Genomic DNA, 21,553 nt, shown 5'->3' on the forward strand with positions numbered 1-21,553 from the left:
TTTTGATGAACGATAAATTAATATTGCATAAATAAGATATTAAACAATTTTTCGAATAAATTTTATCTTTTTCGCATGTAAAATATCTACATAAAAAATTATACGTTAACTTTTGTTTTCTCATTGAAAATTTACTTCTTCACAAAAGTGGAAACCAGTTATAATTCGATAATAAGCATAAATAAAACTATAAACAAAAAATAATTTTGAGTACGATCAAATATCACTTTTGAATGAATAATTCAAAAGTAAGATTTTAAAATTAGTCCCTTTCAAATTTAATAATACTTCAAAATTTTATGTTGATTGAGATATAATTCTATTTATTAATCAATGATTTATTTGAAATTAATATTTTTTTCAATAAATGTCTTATCAATCTAATTCAAATCCCATCAATATTAGAAGAAATATGTTTGAAAACACAATATAAATACAAAACATGTATAAATTTTGAAATTTATATAAAAAAATAATAAATTAAGATAATTTAATTGATAATAAGTAATAAATTAGGATTGTATTAATGAAATATACAAAAATTATTAGTATTAAGTTATTTTAGATCTCTATCATTAAATTTGTCCTTCAAAACTTGGATATAGCATTTAATCATGCATATCATACCATTTAAGTATTGTGCTACTTCATTATCGATCTGCATTTCTGCTTCTTTCCATATATTCGAATCTACAACATCTTGAATTAACATTTTTGCAATATTGATGATTGAACAAGAACCATCATCAACAAATATTGAATGTAGAAAGATCTCAATTATGCTTTTGTTGTCAGTCATGAAGTAATCACATCTTTCTTTGAGTGTCCCAGAAAAGAATGTTTTCAATGATTCAATTCCCATAACATATATCGGGGTTATGATATCTTTATCCACTGAAAAAATTCGTTGAGAAAATGATAGTATTTCATTTCTCTCAGTTATGGAGTCATCAATCAAATCGAATTCATTTTCATTGAATGAATAATTTGAGCATGAAAAATTTAATGCATCAATTTTTTTATGTACAGAAATGTTAATATTTGTATCTTCGTAGCCATTCTCATTACTATTGATAGCATTAATTGATTTAATGAGATAAAGAGGTAAATCTTCCCATAAATTGAAATAACTGATATCAAGATTTCTTATATCTCCATATATATCTGCGTTCAGAATGTCATGCAATTCATTGATAAAGTCATAGTTATTCATTATATTTCCGGTTTTAAACTCCGTATCAATGAACCATGGTACAATTAATCCATTTTCCAATATCGAAATTACATCATTAATCAATTCACCATTAATATTTTCATAATCTTGATCATTATCTTCTTCATAGTCCCATAAATCTTGGCTGACTGGGGTAATTACGATAGATTGGAACCAAACTGGAATTGATGAATCAACATCAATGAGTCCTGATTTAGATCGCATTAAATTAAAAGTTGGATAGTTGACGACTTTATTATTATTTTGTGCTTCATAAAATTTTCCTTTTTCATAAATAAAGCAAAATCTTCCATTCCCTATTCTTTCTTCAGATCTGGTAGTTCCAAATGACTGAATATGATCAAACTCATTGTAATGTTCATGAATTCCAGAAATATCTTTGGAATGAATTATTGTTTCATTATAAAAAGTTATGAATCTGTGGATAACAAGAACAAGAATTGAAAGGGGATCATGAAATTCTGAGATGTATCTGTAAGATGCTGCAATCCCTTTAAGGAAATCTTTACTTTCCTGAAAACTATTAAAGCACAAAGCAAGTTTATATGCCTCGGATATCAGGATATCAATTGGAATATTTCCTGAAATCTTATCTTTAGATAACTTGACTTCTGTATCATTGCCTTCATGTATTTCTTCTTCAGTAATATATTTGTAGAACATTATTAAAAATGAACTCATAATGAAAATTTTAAAAATAATTTTCAGAGCTGAACAAATTATAGTATATAAAAAGAATTAAACAAATGATGTCCAATTAAACAAAAATCAATCAAATCAAAATTTAAATTTCCTTCAAAAGTGTTTCCGATAATTTTAATAAAAGTGAACGATTATGTATAAATCAAAGAGTACTTCTTTTTATCGACGATCCAAAATTTTATTTTATTTCTCTCAAAAGTAGAACACTGAGAATAAAAATTGTGAAGAACTTTCAAAAAAAATCAATATTTATTATAATCTATCATAAAGTTCTATAAATTCAGAGTTATTAATGCATAAATAGACTAATGCATATATTCCTGTTCTGAATTTTTCATTTTTTTGGTTCATATTCATTGACTTTGTAAGAAATTTATTAATTTCGATATGAAAATTTTCACAAAGCTTTATCTTGTCAGAGAATTCAGGGATTCCTAGTTCATTCTGACCTATTGTGCAAAGTTGCATCATCTCTGCACATTTTTCGCAATCATAAAGTCCAAGATCTTCAAGAAGTCTTAAAAGATCTTCAAATCTTGATATTCTATCTGAAGCATGAAAATATGGAGCAATTAGTTCGACGTACATCGAAAATGATCCCAATGCAGATTTGCAGATCGAAAATGCTGTTGCAACAGCTGGATGGTAGTCGTTTTTATCATTCATTGCATCTGAGAAAATTAATTCTATTTCCTTGTAACTCTCTGTGTTCATCGCATTTTCTTTAACTGCATGAATGGCGAAATCGAAAATATTTCGAAATATGTCTTTCCTTTCTTGAAAGAACATAATAAAAAATGAAATAAAATTTAAAAATTGAGTTGATATTATATATTTTAATTGTATTTTGATCAATTATCATTTTTAGAACAACTAATTTCCCACCAACTAACTGTATTCAAAAGTTAAATTGAAATATTTCATTCAAAACTTATACTCAAAAGTTAAATCGAGAACATGAAGACAGAAATCATTTTAAGAAGATGAAGTACGTTCCAATCGTGATCACTGGCCCAATTGGTGCAGGAAAATCAACATTAGCACGAATGATTTCGAAACATCTTGCTATTGATTATGTAAAAGAATATATTGATATAAATGATGGCGAAGAGATGCTTCTAAAGTTCAAAGCGAATTCCATATCATCGCAAGATTTCCAAGAGTATATTCTTCAAACATACAAAAGCCAGCTCATGCATGTTAAAGGCAATGCATTTGTAATGGAGAGACTTCCTGAAGAAGGTTCGATCATTTTCAGCAACAGTGATAAAAGCATTCTTGAAAGAGTAGTTCAAGTTCAAGAAGAGTTTGATATTTATGGATACAAAGGAGAAGCAACAGTTCTCACGATTCATAACAGTGGCCAAAGTACAGAAATGATAATGAATGAAGTACTTTGCACATTGTTCGGAACCAAACACGTTTCGCGAGAAATGCTGATTTATCTAAAGAGTTTGAACGGTATCATCATTTATTTGAGAACAACACCAGAGATGTGTATCGAAAGAATAAGAAGGAGAAACAGATTTGCTGAGAAGTCCATAACATTGGATGATATGAAAGAAATGTGTAAAAAGTATGATACATACATCAATAGTTTCAAGAACTACTATATTCAATAAAAGAATATTTTTTTTTGAAATATTTATATAATTATATATCATTTCTAAATATGCACAAAAATATCATGTGAATATACTTACATTAATAGAATAGATTACTGAATTAAGCAAATAACAAGTTAACAACTTTATGAATAATGATAAAAGATATAGAATGCTTCCCACACTATAGTTTTTTTTTAATTATGGCGAGTGTTCACCATATATCAGTCATTCATGAAATAAACATTAATGAAAAAAAATATTTAAAACTGGTACTTTTACTAATGATATAAACTATTTAAACTCTTAAGCATTTCAAGGTGAGAAATGATTTTGCATATTGTGTAAGTTGCGGTTCTTGCTTCCTCAACAATCGTATTTATTGACCTTATGTAAGCTTCTGTATCGCTTTCATTCATCACACTTAAATTTTCAATGAAATTGTCAATATCAATGAGATCCGGAGTTTGTTCATTAATAGTTCTTAAGAACTCAAATACTGAACTAAGTTCTGGATCTTGTGACAGAACATTGATAGAAACACTTGACATCTCTTCTGAGAAAAATGAGATAATAGAAATTGAATTGATCTGGGCATGATTTTAAAAGTTCATCTTGAACTTTTCATATGATTGAAGGAATGCAAATTTAATGAAATATTCTGAAATGATTTTATTAATCATTATATTTTAAATGGATATTTTTAATATTTACTATAAAAAAATTTACTTTTGAATTATTCATTCAAAAGTGATATTTGATCGTACTCAAAATTATTTTTTGTTTATAGTTTTATTTATGCTTATTATCGAATTATAACTGGTTTCCACTTTTGTGAAGAAGTAAATTTTCAATGAGAAAACAAAAGTTAACGTATAATTTTTTTATGTAGATATTTTACATGCGAAAAAGATAAAATTTATTCGAAAAATTGTTTAATATCTTATTTATGCAATATTAATTTATCGTTCATCAAAATTATCGGAACCACTTTTGAGTACTTTTCGATTTTTGTCAAAAGTTAACTTTTTGAATAGTTGTCTATTATCTACCAATTTTAATTTATTTCGTTTAAGAGGCATTATCTGGATTATTGTTTTTATTTTAGATATCTTTTTGAATATATGAAAATTATTCACAAAATTCATTTTTTATTATGGACTCTCAGGAAGTAAAAGATATAACAAATGGTGAAGAGCATAATATTAATAGTTTTTGGTCACCACAGCTCATTTATCCAGATAATATAGTACCTGATATCGCAATGAGAAGATTAATTACGAAAATGATCTCTAGCAGAGAGCAATTCTGTAGTAAAAATGAAGAAGAAAGGCAGGCAATGCTGATGGGCCCAACAATGTTTGCATTATCCAAAATGCAAGCACCTGCTTTTTGTAGGATTTCTATAATTCCAATAGACACAGAATACCCTGAATTCCTTGTCAGTCCAAGTTTCAGGAGAAGCAAATACTACATATTTCCTTTCAGCATATTTGACTGGACAAAACTTGCTTTAGCTAGTGGAAAAGTTGATGTTATATGTGCAAAGATAGACATGCATGATGCAACTCTTTTTTGCAAATGGCTTCCAATAATCTTTTATGATGTTATCGATGAATTGTATGATATCTATCAAAAGAATAAGTTGAATCGCCAGATTCTCTCTTCAATAGGATTCGACAAAGTTCAAGAAATCGAACTTGCCCATAGAATGATAAATAGAGAAAATCCATGGGGAAAAGATATATCAGAAATAATAATTCACTGTGTTGACTATCCAGGTAATTCAGTCAAAATAGGATACAAAGCTCTCACAGATTTTGCATCAGGATCTGATGAGCAGTGTACAATGGATGTTGAAGTTGATGCATTGGGTAGCTCTGAAAAGTGGGTTGATAACAGCACTATATCCGAACCTTTTGTTGATTATTATGACTTGAATAATTGTGAATCAAATATTGATGAAAATGAAGAAAATTAATAAATATTATTTTAACTACTATAGTGAGTTATTTTTATTGCCAACATCTATGTATCCACACACATTACAATTAACTTTGTGAAAATAAACATAAGTGTAAATGCATACTTTTGAAAAAATGCAGATACTTTCGGTAGATATGTGTATTATAGTAATATTTTATATGTATAAATACTGTTTATTTCTTTTCATCTTTTAAATGTAATCATAATTATCAGATGATATATTTAAAGATTTTAATTCATTAAATCACACTTAAAAGACTTTTTTCTCTTTTTGTACAGTTTAGGGATTAAGATAATGCAAATTATTATTTATATTAGTAAAACTTATTTTCGTAAATCTACTTTTGAATGATTCTCAAAACTAAATAAAATTGTGATACTATTCAAATAACTTTTGAGTCAAATTTTTTTTAATTTCGCTTATAATTGCTCAATAGTTAATATTACAATGATAGTTTTTGATCTTAAATCATATAAAATGTAGTTTTGAGAAGATATAGAAATTTTTATTAATCAATAATGTCATCCAAGTCTCCATACGGTGGCAAGTTTCACTCTAAGGCTCCTTATCAATATGCCCCACATACTACTGAATCCGATTCAGTGAAAGAAGAAAAAAATAATGATATGCCAAAAACTACTTCAGAGAACTTTGAAAGAGCACTAAAGTTTGTTGAGGCATCTAATGTTTTCAACGAAAGCATCAAAAGTGATATTGATCTCTGCAAAGCAATTGCGTTTGGTATGGCATCTGATATTGATTTTAGTGAAAGAATTGCTCCAATAATTAATAATACACTTGTTAATGTGCTTGTTTCGAAAAGTACCAAAAATACACGCAAGCAAATAAAGAAGAAAGAGTGATTTAGCTTTAACTAAACAAATTCAAAATTATTTATATTTACTTTTATTTAATGAATAATGAGATTAATTATATGAGAAAATATATTTTCTAAATAATATTTCATTTTATTAATATAAGTACATAGTATTTATCATTCACTTTATTGTATCTTTTTTTAAATTTTAATGGATTTATGATACTCAAAACAAATTGAAATGATTTATATTCCGATATGTTATAGTATGATGACAAAAAATCAGTGAATGGAAATAGTTAAATAATAAATATTTTATATATACATAAATGAAATACACTATTTGATCAATTAGAAGTTTTCTTACTAAGAACAATTATTTCTTCAATATTATTTATCCCAATATCATTAAGAGCAACTAAAACAAATCTTTTGAAATTTTCGGCAATTTCATCATCATTGTAGCTCTCAGTTGAGAATTGCGGTAAGAAATTGGAGCAAAATCCATTTATGAGTGAAATAAATGGTGACATTGCTTCGGATAATTGATCAGAATGTATTTTAAGTTTTCATAGATATCATTAAGTTTACGCATCCCGTCGCTAAATACTTCTAAACGAGGGTCATGCGATGTCTTTGTTCTCTTTATGAGTAATTCCATTAAATTACTGAATTTGGTTGAATATTGAGTCCAATTTTCATCATCAGTAAAATGAATGAATAAGCTGTCATATTCTTCATTAAGAGATAAAAGTGCATTGAAGCATGATGAAAAGCATTTGAACACGTCTTCTTCTTTTTCACAGTTCATGATAATTTCATCATTTGCACCCGTTCTCATCATAAATGGATTATATTCTTTACACATATAATACAGTGAAGGCCTACAGCTGCAAGGTGAAACATGAATATTACTTGATTCATAAATTCGGGGATATTTTGTTCTTTGACATTTGCTAATTCCCAAATTTGTCAAATTCATTCCAAAACCAAATGTGACAATCAAATCAAAAACAAGCATCATATTGTTTGCAATAATATTAGATGCTGCTTCATCAATCACAAATATGTCTTTTTTCTCAAAGCCTTCTGGATTTGGTCCAAAAACATCGATATTTGTATCAGTTGATAGCACTCCAATAATAAAAATAAAGTATAAAGATGCTATTCCACTATAGTTTGCTATTTTTGAGCCAATAGTGAAACTAAACTGTGAAATAGTTCTGTATTCAAAAATATCTGGCATCTTCAATCCAAGTTTTGATAGTAACTGTGATGCTGCATTTATATCAGGACTTTTTAATGATTCATAAATATTATTCCAAAGTTTATACTCTTCACTTTCTTGTGACTTCGGGATAGAATTGACATGCATGATGCAACCGATTTTGTAAATTGAATAAGAGGAAAAGAATTTGATTCTTCAAAATGGCAATTACGTACAAGTGCTACATACATTGATGAAACAAAAATTGGCCATACATTGCATGCTATGCTAAGTGTTTCTGTAATGACTAAATCAGGTATATACTGTGTGATATCCCTTACTGTAAGAGTGAACATATTTGTTTTCCTTATTACCATTTTAGCTGGTATTGTCATTAACTCTATTGATGATATAATTGATTTCATATTAGGTGATCCATCTACATCTTGCAAATGATCGAGAATCAATGGAGAATAATATGAAATATTTAATTCAGAAAAAGATTTTGGTAGAAAGTCCATCAGATACAATGATCCATTTTGCTTTTTTATTATTGGAGAAAATGCATCGATCGAAATGATTCTTCTTGCTACTTGAGTTGAAAGAAATCCACTATAAACTGCTGTATGCGAAAACTGAAACTTATTTTGATCATCAGCACAGTAGCTTCTATAATCTTCATATGCAGGATTGTTTATTGGGCATCCAAGTGAAAGATGTGAATTTCTGTATCCTCTTCCAATCCATTGTTCGCAATCTCTGCTTGTGGGGATACCTAATGAATGGTTTTGAGCCATAACAAAAACAGATCCAACATTCACTAAGTCAACTCCCTCTCCAAGTCTTGATGTGCAAATAGCTATTAGTGGAATTCTGTTATTATCTTGATTTCCTATATATTTGTTCATGCTTTCCTGGCTTACTGTCTCGCGTGTAATAGAAATGATTCCATTTGCAACGCAGAGTTCGCAAAGATTCCATATATGGTCAATATCAAAGTTCAATTCAAGAGATCTTTTGAAATGGCATATGCTGCATAATCGACCTCGTCAATGCTAGTTATTTGTTTTATCTTTACGTAATTTTCTTTGTCAACTCTGATTTATGTACTATGTGATCAATTGAGTATGATTTGCTTGTTTGTGCAATAGATGAACATTTATCGACAAATTTTATAGGCTTTGCAGATATTGCTGCAATTGTTTCTAAAATTTCATTATCTGGAGGTGATCTATTTGAAAGGAATTCTGCATCGATTTTTCCTTCTTTCTTAAGAATAAGCAAAATTGTTCCAATTAAAATCATCATGCCAATATGAAGTTCTTTCTTTTGAATAAATATTAGTGAAGTCTTTTCACTAAATGACATATTCTCGTGTGTCAATACGCAAATTATCACTGATATCATAAACATCCATGATTGCATTGATGGGTATTTTGCAAGCATTTTGATTGTTTCTGCAATATTCATATCAATTAAGAATAATGCTGTAAGATGCATTATTGTATGCATTACATGATCGTTTGTTGTTGTAGATTTCAATGCATATGATGCGCGAATTACCCCGCTATTCATGCATTTTTCGCAAAATATATAATTAACCATTGTATATGCTTGCATTACTGTGCTAAGCACTGACTTTGGTAATGATGAAAGTTTTCTGGTACCCCAAATATTCGATGATGATATTTTGATCATTCTTGGTATGCTTTCTTTCATAAACTCTTCAATTGTTTTAATTTTGTTGCGCATTATATTGAGTGAAAAATTTGCTGCAGCATTGTTTTTATCATTTGATAATTCTTCAATCTTCTTAATGATGGATTCATAGTCACAGTATGAAATTATCGGTCTCATTAATGGTTCAAGCATGTTCGATTGTTTTCCTGTTCTAAAGTTATCCTCGCATTTATTCAGCATTTCATTTCCTGTTCCAGATGCAAGTATTAGTTTTGTTGAAGGATTAACTTTCATTATTAGTATAGCAAGAGCTATTAAGCAATAAGATTGTGAAAATCTTTGATTCATTGTTTGCATTAATGTTCTATTGTTGTTCATTGTAGCAACCCTAAAAATAGTGTCCCATTCATCAATAATGATGTATTTGATTTTTCGAATGATATCTTGTGATTTTCCTGTTGAAATTGAATATGATAAGGCTGATGCTACCATTTCATATGTCCCAACAATACAATCTGCTATGCATTGACTTTCTGAATCGAATCCATCTAAAACTTCACTAAATACTTTTTTCCTGAATAAATTTTCGTCTTCAAATACGGATGTTATTTCATTTTCGATTTCTTTGTTTTCGCTGACATTAAATTTTTTCATTAGATCTTGAACGATTGAAGGAATATTTTCGTCATCAACGAGCTGCTTGTAAAACCATTTGATATTAGCAATGTTTTCTCGAAATGATTTTTTCCGAAATAACATATTTGAATGATATCCATCTTCAGTTTGTTCTTTAATACCTCCATCAAGTCGTTTGACGCGGATCCATTTTTCACTACTGCAAATCATTTTGCTTGCAAATGTTGCTATCTGAGCAGATACTTGAACTAAAGAAGTTGCAATGATTACTGATCCTTTTTCGTCACCTATTTTTGAATCAATTTGTCTGAATCTCTCTAATACAGCTGGCATTATTTCACATGCAGTTTTTCCTGAACCTGGTGGTGTTGATAAGAAAAACACTCTACTTTGATTTTTAAAATTAGAGTCTATTTTGAAAATTGCTGATTGTGCAAATGCAGCTTGAGTTTCATTTGGACTTTTGCCATATAGCATTTTTGTTACAAAATTCATCGCAGATATCGGATCTCCAAAATTTATATTAAATGTTGAGTTTCTTTCTTTGAATTTATCCATAAGATATGTGCATACTTTGTTGAAAATGTCAATTGAATATGACTTTATACTCTTTTGAACTCCATTTGATGATTCTTTGATAACTGAATCTGATGCATTTCTTATTTTCTTCTGAGTACCACGTAAAATGAACAGTCCGATCTTCGTAAAAGAAATACAGTTTCCTTCATTTGGATCAGAAATTATGCTAGAAATCTTATTAAGAATTCGATATCCGACAATGTTTTGGAAATCATCAAAATAAATAGCTATTGTCTGATCATTTTTTGTTGCTTCTTCGAGAGAGTTGAATGATGGTATAAAGTCTGATACTGGAATTCCAGCACTTGAGATGGCGCTCATCTTAATTAAATCATCAATAACTGATGATTTAGAAGCTGAAGCTGAAGCAATTCTTTTTGGTATTGATCTCTTATTCTCATCTAAGTAAATAACAGAGTATATAATCACAAGGGAGCTTAATTTTATTTTCTCTTCATGCGTTGAATACCTATGAATACTATAATCTGCTATTATATATTCATTGTCTGAAGAATAAGACTGCAATAATGCATAAAAGTGATCCATTTCTTTGTTTGCTGCAATATATGCACATGAATTTGCATAATATCCATGTACAATTGATAGATGATCTGTATGCGAGCAGTATGCATGAATGATATGAGCAGGAGATACGATTTTGTGATTGTGCTTGCTTTGATCGATTTGTATCTTTGAAAGAAGACAGTTGGTTGCCTCTTTATCTCCAATTGAATCGAGAACCCTGATTGAGACATGAATGGAGTTAGCAACATGATCTGTTGATGTAGGTCTATCAGAAAATTCTAGTAGGTCGTTAGTATAAGCAGCCAAACTTCCTTCTGAAACAATTGATAATTCATTTGTTTCAAGCAGTATTTGTAATGAGCGTGTCGATAGATCGCCATACTCTCCAGAGTTAATCCAGTTTTCATCTTTCTCTTCAATTGTATCTTTTATGAATGAATTGCTTAATTTTATTGATGATAGAGATTTTAAAATTGACTCCTCAATGTTATCACTGCGGTCAACTTCTACCATTCTCTAGCACGTCTGGTATAAAATAAAATTGAAAAAATGAAAAATGATGTGAAATCATTTTAAATTTTAAAAATTTGTAAAGATTTTTGAAAATAAATATAGTATTAAAGATATCCTCTCAAATAACAAAGTTTAAATATTACTGATGCTATTCAAAAGTTAACTTTTGACAAAAATCGAAAAGTACTCAAAAGTGGTTCCGATAATTTTGATGAACGATAAATTAATATTGCATACATAAGATATTAAACAATTTTTCGAATAAATTTTATCTTTTTCGCATGTAAAATATCTACATAAAAAACTATACGTTAACTTTTGTTTTCTCATTGAAAATTTACTTCTTCACAAAAGTGGAAACCAGTTATAATTCGATAATAAGCATAAATAAGACTATAAACAAAAAATAATTTTGAGTACGATCAAATATCACTTTTGAATGAATACTTCAAAAGTAAATTTTTTTTATAGTAAATATTAAAAATATCCATTTAAAATATAATGATTAATAAAATCATTTCAGAATATTTCATTAAATTTGCATTCCTTCAATCATATGAAAAGTTCAAGATGAACTTTTAAAATCATGCCCAGATCAATTCAATTTCTATTATCTCATTTTTCTCAGAAGAGATGTCAAGTGTTTCTATCAATGTTCTGTCACAAGATCCAGAACTTAGTTCAGTATTTGAGTTCTTAAGAACTATTAATGAACAAACTCCGGATCTCATTGATATTGACAATTTCATTGAAAATTTAAGTGTGATGAATGAAAGCGATACAGAAGCTTACATAAGGTCAATAAATACGATTGTTGAGGAAGCAAGAACCGCAACTTACACAATATGCAGAATCATTTCTCACCTTGAAATGCTTAAGAGTTTAAATAGTTTATATCATTAGTAAAAAGTACCAGTTTTAAATATTTTTTTTCATTAATGTTTATTTCATGAATGACTGATATATGGTGAACACTCGCCATAATTAAAAAAAAAACTATAGTGTGGGAAGCATTCTATATCTTTTATCATTATTCATAAAGTTGTTAACTTGTTATTTGCTTAATTCAGTAATCTATTCTATTAATGTAAGTATATTCACATGATATTTTTGTGCATATTTAGAAATGATATATAATTATATAAATATTTCAAAAAAAAATATTCTTTTATTGAATATAGTAGTTCTTGAAACTATTGATGTATGTATCATACTTTTTACACATTTCTTTCATATCATCCAATGTTATGGACTTCTCAGCAAATCTGTTTCTCCTTCTTATTCTTTCGATACACATCTCTGGTGTTGTTCTCAAATAAATGATGATACCGTTCAAACTCTTTAGATAAATCAGCATTTCTCGCGAAACGTGTTTGGTTCCGAACAATGTGCAAAGTACTTCATTCATTATCATTTCTGTACTTTGGCCACTGTTATGAATCGTGAGAACTGTTGCTTCTCCTTTGTATCCATAAATATCAAACTCTTCTTGAACTTGAACTGCTCTTTCAAGAATGCTTTTATCACTGTTGCTGAAAATGATCGAACCTTCTTCAGGAAGTCTCTCCATTATAAATGCATTGCCTTTAACATGCATGAGCTGGCTTTTGTATGTTTGAAGAATATACTCTTGGAAATCTTGCGATGATATGGAATTCGCTTTGAACTTTAGAAGCATCTCTTCGCCATCATTTATATCAATATATTCTTTTACATAATCAATAGCAAGATGTTTCGAAATCATTCGTGCTAATGTTAATTTTCCTGCACCAATTGGGCCAGTGATCACGATTGGAACGTACTTCATCTTCTTAAAATGATTTCTGTCTTCATGTTCTCGATTTAACTTTTGAGTATAAGTTTTGAATGAAATATTTCAATTTTTTTGAATACAGTTAGTTGGTGGGAAATTAGTTGTTCTAAAAATGATAATTGATCAAAATACAATTAAAATATATAATATCAACTCAATTTTTAAATTTTATTTCATTTTTTATTATGTTCTTTCAAGAAAGGAAAGACATATTTCGAAATATTTTCGATTTCGCCATTCATGCAGTTAAAGAAAATGCGATGAACACAGAGAGTTACAAGGAAATAGAATTAAATTTCTCAGATGCAATGAATGATAAAAACGACTACCATCCAGCTTTGCAACAGCATTTTCGATCTGCAAATCTGCATTGGGATCATTTTCGATGTACGTCGAACTAATTGCTCCATATTTTCATGCTTCAGATAGAATATCAAGATTTGAAGATCTTTTAAGACTTCTTGAAGATCTTGGACTTTATGATTGCGAAAAATGTGCAGAGATGATGCAACTTTGCACAATAGGTCAGAATGAACTAGGAATCCCTGAATTCTCTGACAAGATAAAGCTTTGTGAAAATTTTCATATCGAAATTAATAAATTTCTTACAAAGTCAATGAATATGAACCAAAAAAATGAAAAATTCAGAACAGGAATATATGCATTAGTCTATTTATGCATTAATAACTCTGAATTTATAGAACTTTATGATAGATTATAATAAATATTGATTTTTTTTTTGAAAGTTCTTCACAATTTTTATTCTCAGTGTTCTACTTTTGAGAGAAATAAAATAAAATTTTGGATCGTCGATAAAAAGAAGTACTCTTTGATTTATACATAATCGTTCACTTTTATTAAAATTATCGGAAACACTTTTGAAGGAAATTCAAATTGCATTTATTTTTGATTCAGATGCTGTTCGACAATAGAAGAAAAAATAGTCATAATCTGCATAATATGTTATTATTTTGAATAATAACCCATCGAAATGATGGTCAGTATTTCGGCTTTTATTCCATCAATAAATTTAGAAAATTCTCTTTTTATTCCAATGTTGATTTTTGCGAATTATAGAAGATTTTGAACATCATAAAATAGATTTGATTAAATCATTTTGATTTTGCAGCAGCTTTTTCTTTCTTCTTTCTGTCTTTTTCCAATTTCTTCAGGAAGTTGCACACATCTGGATGTCCTTTTGCTGCTTTGAGTGGAGTGAATGTAGGATCTTGTGGATTCTTCATTGCCTTCCTGAAGTTGAACTCGCCCTTGTAAGCGAGAGCCTGCGTATCTGCGCCTCTAGAAACAAGCAATTTAACGCATTCAAGCTGTCCTCCATCGCATGCAAAGTGAAGAGGTGTCCATCTCCTTTGGGCTTGGACGTTAACATTAACTCCTTTGTCAATCAAGTATTTCAGAACATCAACTCTGCCATAAGCGGCAGCATCATGAATCGGAGATCTCTTTGATGCTTCGAGTGGAGAGTTGTGTTTCTCAACAAGTATCTTTGTAGTCTCCAAGTCATTGTTCATCGCAGCGAAGGAAAGAGGAATTAATCTTGAGTAAGAAGTCTTCTTTGGATCCGCTCCATGAGTGAGGGCAAAATCTACTAACTTTGTGGCTCCCAAATCAACTAATCTTGTTAGAAGAGTACATTCATTAAACGCAATGTCAATCTTTGTCTTGTTGATGATGGAAAACATGAGACCTCTAATATTTCCGAACTCCAAAATTTCCTCTGGTATGACAACCTCACAATCGGATTTATTCAAGAACCAATCTGCAATTTCGTTGTGATTTCCGAACATTGCAATCTCGAAGCCATTTTCTGTCTTGAAACCTTGGTTTTCACATGTTTTAACAATCTCTAGATTACCGCCGAACACAGCATCGTTCATTAAGTTACCAGTTGATTGGACGTTGTTAATAAGGAGGAATTTGAAGGTGTTAATTGAGCCAAATCTAGCGGCGATGTTAATGAGACTGTCGTTGAAGCCTTTCTTCTTTGGATTGGCCATGTAGATTTGAACTTCGGCTAAATTATCATTAAAAACATGGTTCTGTATAGTATTTCTTGTAAAAACTGTTTGTAACTCTGATTCTGATGGTAACTGCTGAGTATCGATGAAAGGGAAGAGGTTAACGTTTTTTTGATTTTAGATTTAATGGTAATGTAAGATAAAGTTTTGTAAAGAATGGCTTATTATACGGCGGATCGTTTAACAATTGATTTAAGAAACAGTATGGAAATCTAGAATTTGGTTTTTCGTCATTGAGAGTTTTAATTAAGTCCGTAAATTGATCGAGATACTTGGCGCGAGACATCCATACATTAGAAATAATGAAAATGATGAAGTAAAACTCTTTTGGATTTTCATGATAATAATTTAAGATGAAGGATTTCAATTCTTCATAATTCTCGCCACAAATTGATATAACTTTATCATATAGCTCTACTATCTTTGCTAATTCGTCTGGTATTTGAAATTCCTGAATGAATTTTGCTTTTCTCCTACTTGAGTAAACTTTCGACATAAATTGTTGTAAACTATTCAATTATGATGTATTTTTTATTTGAATTTCTGCCAATAACAAATGAAGATCTTGCACCATATCAATTTAATTTTTACTAAATATAAAATAATCAAAAATAACTCTTCACAATCTTACTTCCTTGTTTGCAAAACTTAAAAACAATGCTTTTACAAGCAGTTACAACGCATGCATTGAAGAAATAAATTTATCAAGTTTATAAAACCTTTATTCTAAACAATCTATATTTAAAAAAAATCTATACATTTACAAATTATTTTGTAGATGGAGAGATACTTGTTGCTGTAGTAATTCTTGCTTTCGAAGCTGACAAAGGCTTCATTATTTCGAGCTGTGAATTACTCATTTGTATCGGAACATCTAACTCTAGTGAATCCTGCAAATTTGGTGGTGAAACTAAATATGTCATCTGAGATCCTTTTCCTTTCAAGAAAACTTCTCCTCTTGGCTTCACGTTCAGATTGAGGTGATTAATCATTTCGTACGTGGACTGCGAAATCTGAACATGGTTTGCGATATCAGTAGACTGCAAACGTGAGGCAATGTTAATTGGATCTCCAATAATATCGAAAACAGGTTTGTCTTTTCCTAAAACTCCCGCAATTATTGGTCCACCTGTGTTCACACCAACTCTGACGCTCAAAGAGCAGTTCAATCTGAGATTTATTTCTTCGAGTTCGCCAATCACTTCTGTAGAGAAAAGAACCATTTGCTCGGCATGTTTCTGAGGAGGTAACTCCGGGTTGAACAAACCTCCAGCAGCCATGTAAATATCTCCAATTAATTTGATCTTTGTTAGCAGATCGAATTTCGCCATGATTGTATCAAGAGTGTTGAAGTAGTGACTCAAATTGGCCATAATTTCTTGGGGTGTTAAAGAGCTCGAGTAGTCAGAGAATTTGACTATATCAATGAAAACAATTGAAGCAGAAGAAACTGTGAAAGAAATGTTTTTCTCTCCTCTGTTGATCTGGACAACGATATCTCTTGGAAGAATCTGATAAAGGAGTTTTTCTGATGTTGCCTTCGCTGCGTCTGCCTGTTTCTGCTGCTCCATGAGAACTGTTTGGTCTCTCAGCATAATTACAAATGATTTTATCTCATTTGAATTTGTTGACTTAACTCCCAAAATTGTCATTTTACATGGCAAAGATGAGCAGCTATCGGTGATTGCTGTGACATCGTCCTCATAAAAAGGATTTGCCTGTCCTTTCAACATCATTTCCATCTGCTGGTACACTTTTGTTTCGTCGTCTTGGACAAAGAAAACACTTGCAGATTGGCCGAGTAATTGCTCTGGAGTGTATCCGAGCATAACTGTTGTTGCTGGATTGACGATTTCGACAATTCCATGCGAGTTTGTGAAGAAAATTGCGTCAGAAGAGTTGTGAATTATGTTTCCTGACAATGTCTTGCTATCAATCATTGAATCAGTTGCATGTTTGAGGAAGTATTTGTTGAAGAGTTTGTTGTTTATCAGAGTTATTGGATTAAATCTCTTCAGTATGAACAAACTCGCCAAATAAGTATCTTTCCTCATTGTGAAGTAAAGGAAAACAATGACAGCGTATGCTATAATCAAAGCGAAAACAGGTATTATTAACAACCCATTTGTCAGTATAAGATGGTTGTATTGAATATCAGCCAGTTCCATCAATCTCTCTGTGACAATCAGCATCTTCGGACTCAGATGTTTCGAAAGCAAATGAATGCTTTGTGCGTAAGGAGTCGGTGTGAGAGATTTCGAAGTAACGAACTCCATGGCAGTCTGCATCACGTAGTCAGAGAATATCTTTAGCTGTGTGGTGATAGAGCTGTGTGAATAAATTTCATGGATGTCCAATTGATTTTCGTCATCAATTTCATCATCAATGAAATTCTGTTTATCTAATTCATCATCGAATCCAGAACATGCTGTAGAGTTGTCTGTCCCCTGCAATAACTCATTGTTTACCCTAACTAACTCTTCAACCAACACTTTTACCATTCCGTATGCCATTGTTGGAGAAGAAACATTGGTCGAATTCGGGTTGTCAAACTGTGCAACGCCAAATGTTTGTGTGTTCATTACTTCTGCTGTCAGTGACAGTCTGAGTGTTGCGAATTGATCCCACTTGTTGAGATCGACAATGTGCTTATTGGCATTGTAAGACAACATTGTCATTGCGACAACAATTGATACAAAGAGGAAAGCGACGAAACAAACCAACAAAATCATCCAGAAAGATTTGTTGGAACCAACTTTGATCTCAGAAAATGATTGATTCTCTTCAGAACTTGCATCATAACATATCGGCTCTTTAGCTTCGTTCTTAGTTTTGCTGTCGAATGACATGATGATTTCCGAAATCTCTTTCAATGATTTGTTTATCAGGAAGTGACAAATCAAAATTGGAACGAAAGCTAAAATGGTAACAACAACAGGAACAGAATACAAAATGTACCTGAAACTTTTCTGAAGATTCTCTCCTTCATCGATCTGAAAGTTGCAGAAATCTTGGAAAATTGATGGAACAACTGTGTAAAATGTTCTCAAGTTTGTTATTAATTCACAAAATTGGTGGAGATTAAACATGTCAGAAATGTTTGTTTTGATCCTTGTTATGATATATGATTGGTGAGCCATCAAAACAGTTATGATTGTACTGACTGTTTCATTTAGAATATACACAGGAAATCCACCGTAACAGGTATATATTTCATGTTTCGTTCTGATCAAATTCTTCGACAAGTTGTAGACATTGTATCCTTCAATTGCGAAGTCAGCGATGTCATTCATCATGATGTCGTACTGATTGAGTGCGTTTTGAAGATTGAAGAATGACTGGTAGAGATAGTCTTCTTTCACGTCAAGAACTTTGTCGTGTTCTGAACAGTTGTTTTCCAATTGCAGCATCAAAGTTTGGTACTTTCCGTAATGTCCTCTGTCTACTGCGTATCTCATCAAAATCTCCATGTCGTTGAGAGCCAAGTAGAATCTTGTCTTTGATATTGAGTCTAGCAATCCCATTGACAATGTCTGCTTCTTCACTTTCACTTGTGAAAAGAGAACAACAAAAATAGTCAGAATCAGAATGATAATCAGAATCAGAATTGTCACTGGAACTAGCAAATGTATTGAGTAAGGAATCTTGTTTTTGAGTGCGTTGTGTAGAGCTATTCTCGATTTTGCCTGGCTGAACGTTGTCTTGGCGATGTTCTCTAATACTTCGTCGTCAATTTCTTCTGATTTGTTGTCGCGTGAATTGTCAGAGTTTTCGTCAACAATTGATTTCACTGACTCGCCTCTTTTCATTCGTTTCTTCGTTAGCAAATTTCCATTCAAATCAACTAAGTTCTTCTTTATGTAGACAGGGAACATTTGCAGCATACTTCTCAAAGAGTATTCCACTGAGAAGTTCTTTCCCAGCTCAATCATATTTGACCTAAATTTCGAGTAAACTGCTTCTGGATAATCAGACTCAGCTTCGATTAAATACCTGGAGTATTCTTCGCAGAACTTTGCGTTGTTTGGAAACTCGTTCAGTGCTTCCTTCCAAATTGCATTCGCTCTCTTTGATCTGTGCGCGAGTTCTTCGTAATAGCTTGGCTTGAGTTCGTGGGCTTCCAACGCACTTCTCGTGATGAGCTCGACCTGTCTGCTCACGTTCTTTAGATCGTTCAGTTTGGATGTGGATTCTGCGGAAGAGGCCGAGTACTGCCTCAGAATTTTTATTTTGTAGATTTGGTAAATTAAGTATCTGTCGCCTATTTTTAGGTTTCTCCTTGTCATCAAACTGTTTAGCATTCTATTAATGATGTTTGACTCGCTTGGAAAGAAATTTGCAATCTGGGCTAAATGAGAAAGCAAATAAGTCGAACAGTTATCATCAAAAAGATACTCAATGAGAGAGAAATCTGTGAATAAAGGACATGCAAACTTGAATCCGATTGTCAAATACATCAAAGCCCTTTTGTCAGATCGCTTGATTTTTAGTGAATCGAAATACTGCTTCCTGTCTTCGGGCATGGCATCCTCTGATACTGAGAGCTGCTCGATGATCTTCTTTCTGTAGAAATGGAAAACGACCAAACCGATAAAAGAGAAAAATCCGTAGCAGCAAAGTAGGAAAATGTATGGAATAATGTGGTTCATCTTGGGGAAGAAGTAAGCAACAAACATAAAGATGCTGCAGCATATATTTGTTAATGTAACAGCAAATAATATTATATTTGATAGGTGTGTGATGTAAAATATGTGCATTGTATGGTGGAAAAGGTAAATGAAAATGATAATTGTGACTGCTGCCATCACTAAATATGCCCAATCTGCAAAATACGTAAAAATGAAAGTTAAAATCATTATAATTGTACTGATCATTACCATTAAAAAGTTCATTAAAGGATCAAATGCTGTGAATGGCATGTTTGTAATGAAAACGCTCTTGCCAAACATGTACATTGCGATGATATGAAAAACGAATTCATAGATGATGTTGATAATTGCTAGTAACAAGGAAGCAATACAGTATCCATCTGCTTCCCCTGCAACAATTTTTGTATAATCTTCGCCAATCACGTAGGCTGAAGGAAGGAATCCGACCAAAGCACATAAGTTATACGGCTGAATCGGTATTAGCATGAATTTTTGGAAGTTTCTATGTGCACGATAGTAAGCTAAGTTGAGGCTAATGATTATTATTGAAAAGATATTTAATCCAGTAAAAACGATTTCCTTAACAAAACCCTGCTTTGTATCATATGGAGTTTTAAGAAATATTAAAATAGCTTTCAACCATTTGTATATCTGATTATCTGTCTCGGTCATATTGCTTTTCCAGAACTTCGTATAAGGCCAGAGAGCAAGAAATAATGTTTGTGATCCCAAAAGCGCGGCAATGGCATAATATAGAAGGAGTGGGATTATATTCATCTGAAACATCTGGTAATACATTGGGAAAACGATATCAAAAATACTAGCTTTACCTTGTATTAGTTGATGTTTAATACTTGACCCATGTTCTAACGATGTAGGACCTTGGCTGGATAAAGATAAGGAGGGATTCATCGTTTAACCTTTTATTCAAAGAGATTTGACGGTGATTTAACAATTCAAATTTTATTGTCTTAAAGGGTTAAAGTTTAGTAAGAACATTTCTTAGTAAAATTTTTAGATATTCAGGTTTGAATAGGGTCTTTCAAAAATAAATTTTTCTGTTATGAAACTTTTTGAAAATATTTCACTTTCAATTTTACGTTTTTAGTGAAAGATGGCATCTGAATGTGATCCACTAATGTATAGATTTTGGCTGGGGGTTCCGTACAATTCAAAAAATTGATTGAATTTATAACTTTGAATTGGAAGTAAAATTGTTGGATATAAAATTATAATAATACTAGAAAAATAATGATTATGAACTTTAAAACCTATTTGTTAGTCTGTTTTTTCTTTTCAAATTTGTCACTTTTATTAATCAGTATCTGAAATTTTTGCAACGAAGCAACAACGGTCATAATATGTTTTGTGATACAATTTTTGAAATAGATAATAAAAAAACTGATATTTCTTATCGTGACTCGATTTCAAGGTTAAAAAATTATCATCAAGTATAATAAGGTAGTCACAAAATCTAAGTAGTGAGGCTCTCAAAAATTGAACCGTACTCCATACAAAATTTGTGTACCCTCACTACTTAGATTTTGTGACATTCAATTGAGAGGTTA

The 21,553-nt window shown here is 30.9% G+C and overlaps 9 protein-coding genes across 9 annotated transcripts; 3 read left to right on the plus strand and 6 right to left on the minus strand.

Moving 5' to 3' along the window:
- Window positions 1-556: 556 nt before the first annotated feature.
- On the minus strand, window positions 557-1,897 carry TVAGG3_0252870 (uncharacterized protein; the record flags this gene model as incomplete). The annotated part of the gene is made up of 1 exon (XM_001313832.1): window positions 557-1,897. The coding sequence occupies one exon, from the start codon at window positions 1,895-1,897 to the stop codon at window positions 557-559; it is 1,341 nt and encodes a 446-aa protein (XP_001313833.1).
- Window positions 1,898-2,188: 291 nt separating this feature from the next.
- Window positions 2,189-2,725, minus strand: TVAGG3_0252880 (uncharacterized protein; the record flags this gene model as incomplete). Its single annotated transcript, XM_001313833.1, has 1 exon — window positions 2,189-2,725. One exon carries the CDS (start codon window positions 2,723-2,725, stop codon window positions 2,189-2,191), a length of 537 nt encoding a protein of 178 aa, XP_001313834.1.
- Window positions 2,726-2,919: 194 nt separating this feature from the next.
- Window positions 2,920-3,558, plus strand: TVAGG3_0252890 (deoxynucleoside kinase family; the record flags this gene model as incomplete). The annotated part of the gene is made up of 1 exon (XM_051228098.1): window positions 2,920-3,558. The coding sequence occupies one exon, from the start codon at window positions 2,920-2,922 to the stop codon at window positions 3,556-3,558; it is 639 nt and encodes a 212-aa protein (XP_051113084.1).
- A 1,138-nt stretch (window positions 3,559-4,696) lies between these two features.
- On the plus strand, window positions 4,697-5,521 carry TVAGG3_0252900 (uncharacterized protein; the record flags this gene model as incomplete). Its single annotated transcript, XM_051228099.1, has 1 exon — window positions 4,697-5,521. The coding sequence occupies one exon, from the start codon at window positions 4,697-4,699 to the stop codon at window positions 5,519-5,521; it is 825 nt and encodes a 274-aa protein (XP_051113085.1).
- A 524-nt stretch (window positions 5,522-6,045) lies between these two features.
- Window positions 6,046-6,390, plus strand: TVAGG3_0252910 (uncharacterized protein; the record flags this gene model as incomplete). Its single annotated transcript, XM_051228100.1, has 1 exon — window positions 6,046-6,390. One exon carries the CDS (start codon window positions 6,046-6,048, stop codon window positions 6,388-6,390), a length of 345 nt encoding a protein of 114 aa, XP_051113086.1.
- Window positions 6,391-8,625: 2,235 nt separating this feature from the next.
- On the minus strand, window positions 8,626-11,484 carry TVAGG3_0252920 (uncharacterized protein; the record flags this gene model as incomplete). Its single annotated transcript, XM_001299676.2, has 1 exon — window positions 8,626-11,484. The coding sequence occupies one exon, from the start codon at window positions 11,482-11,484 to the stop codon at window positions 8,626-8,628; it is 2,859 nt and encodes a 952-aa protein (XP_001299677.2).
- A 1,168-nt stretch (window positions 11,485-12,652) lies between these two features.
- On the minus strand, window positions 12,653-13,291 carry TVAGG3_0252930 (deoxynucleoside kinase family; the record flags this gene model as incomplete). The annotated part of the gene is made up of 1 exon (XM_001313834.1): window positions 12,653-13,291. The coding sequence occupies one exon, from the start codon at window positions 13,289-13,291 to the stop codon at window positions 12,653-12,655; it is 639 nt and encodes a 212-aa protein (XP_001313835.1).
- A 1,118-nt stretch (window positions 13,292-14,409) lies between these two features.
- TVAGG3_0252940 (spectrin binding) lies at window positions 14,410-15,315 on the minus strand (the record flags this gene model as incomplete). The annotated part of the gene is made up of 1 exon (XM_001313839.1): window positions 14,410-15,315. The coding sequence occupies one exon, from the start codon at window positions 15,313-15,315 to the stop codon at window positions 14,410-14,412; it is 906 nt and encodes a 301-aa protein (XP_001313840.1).
- Window positions 15,316-16,044: 729 nt separating this feature from the next.
- On the minus strand, window positions 16,045-21,044 carry TVAGG3_0252950 (guanylate cyclase protein; the record flags this gene model as incomplete). The annotated part of the gene is made up of 1 exon (XM_001313840.1): window positions 16,104-20,897. One exon carries the CDS (start codon window positions 20,895-20,897, stop codon window positions 16,104-16,106), a length of 4,794 nt encoding a protein of 1,597 aa, XP_001313841.1.
- Between the last annotated feature and the right edge of the window lie 509 nt (window positions 21,045-21,553).

The sequence above is a fragment of the Trichomonas vaginalis genome, chromosome IV (genome assembly GCF_026262505.1).
Source record: "Trichomonas vaginalis G3 chromosome IV, whole genome shotgun sequence".
Lineage (NCBI taxonomy): Eukaryota > Parabasalia > Trichomonadida > Trichomonadidae > Trichomonas > Trichomonas vaginalis.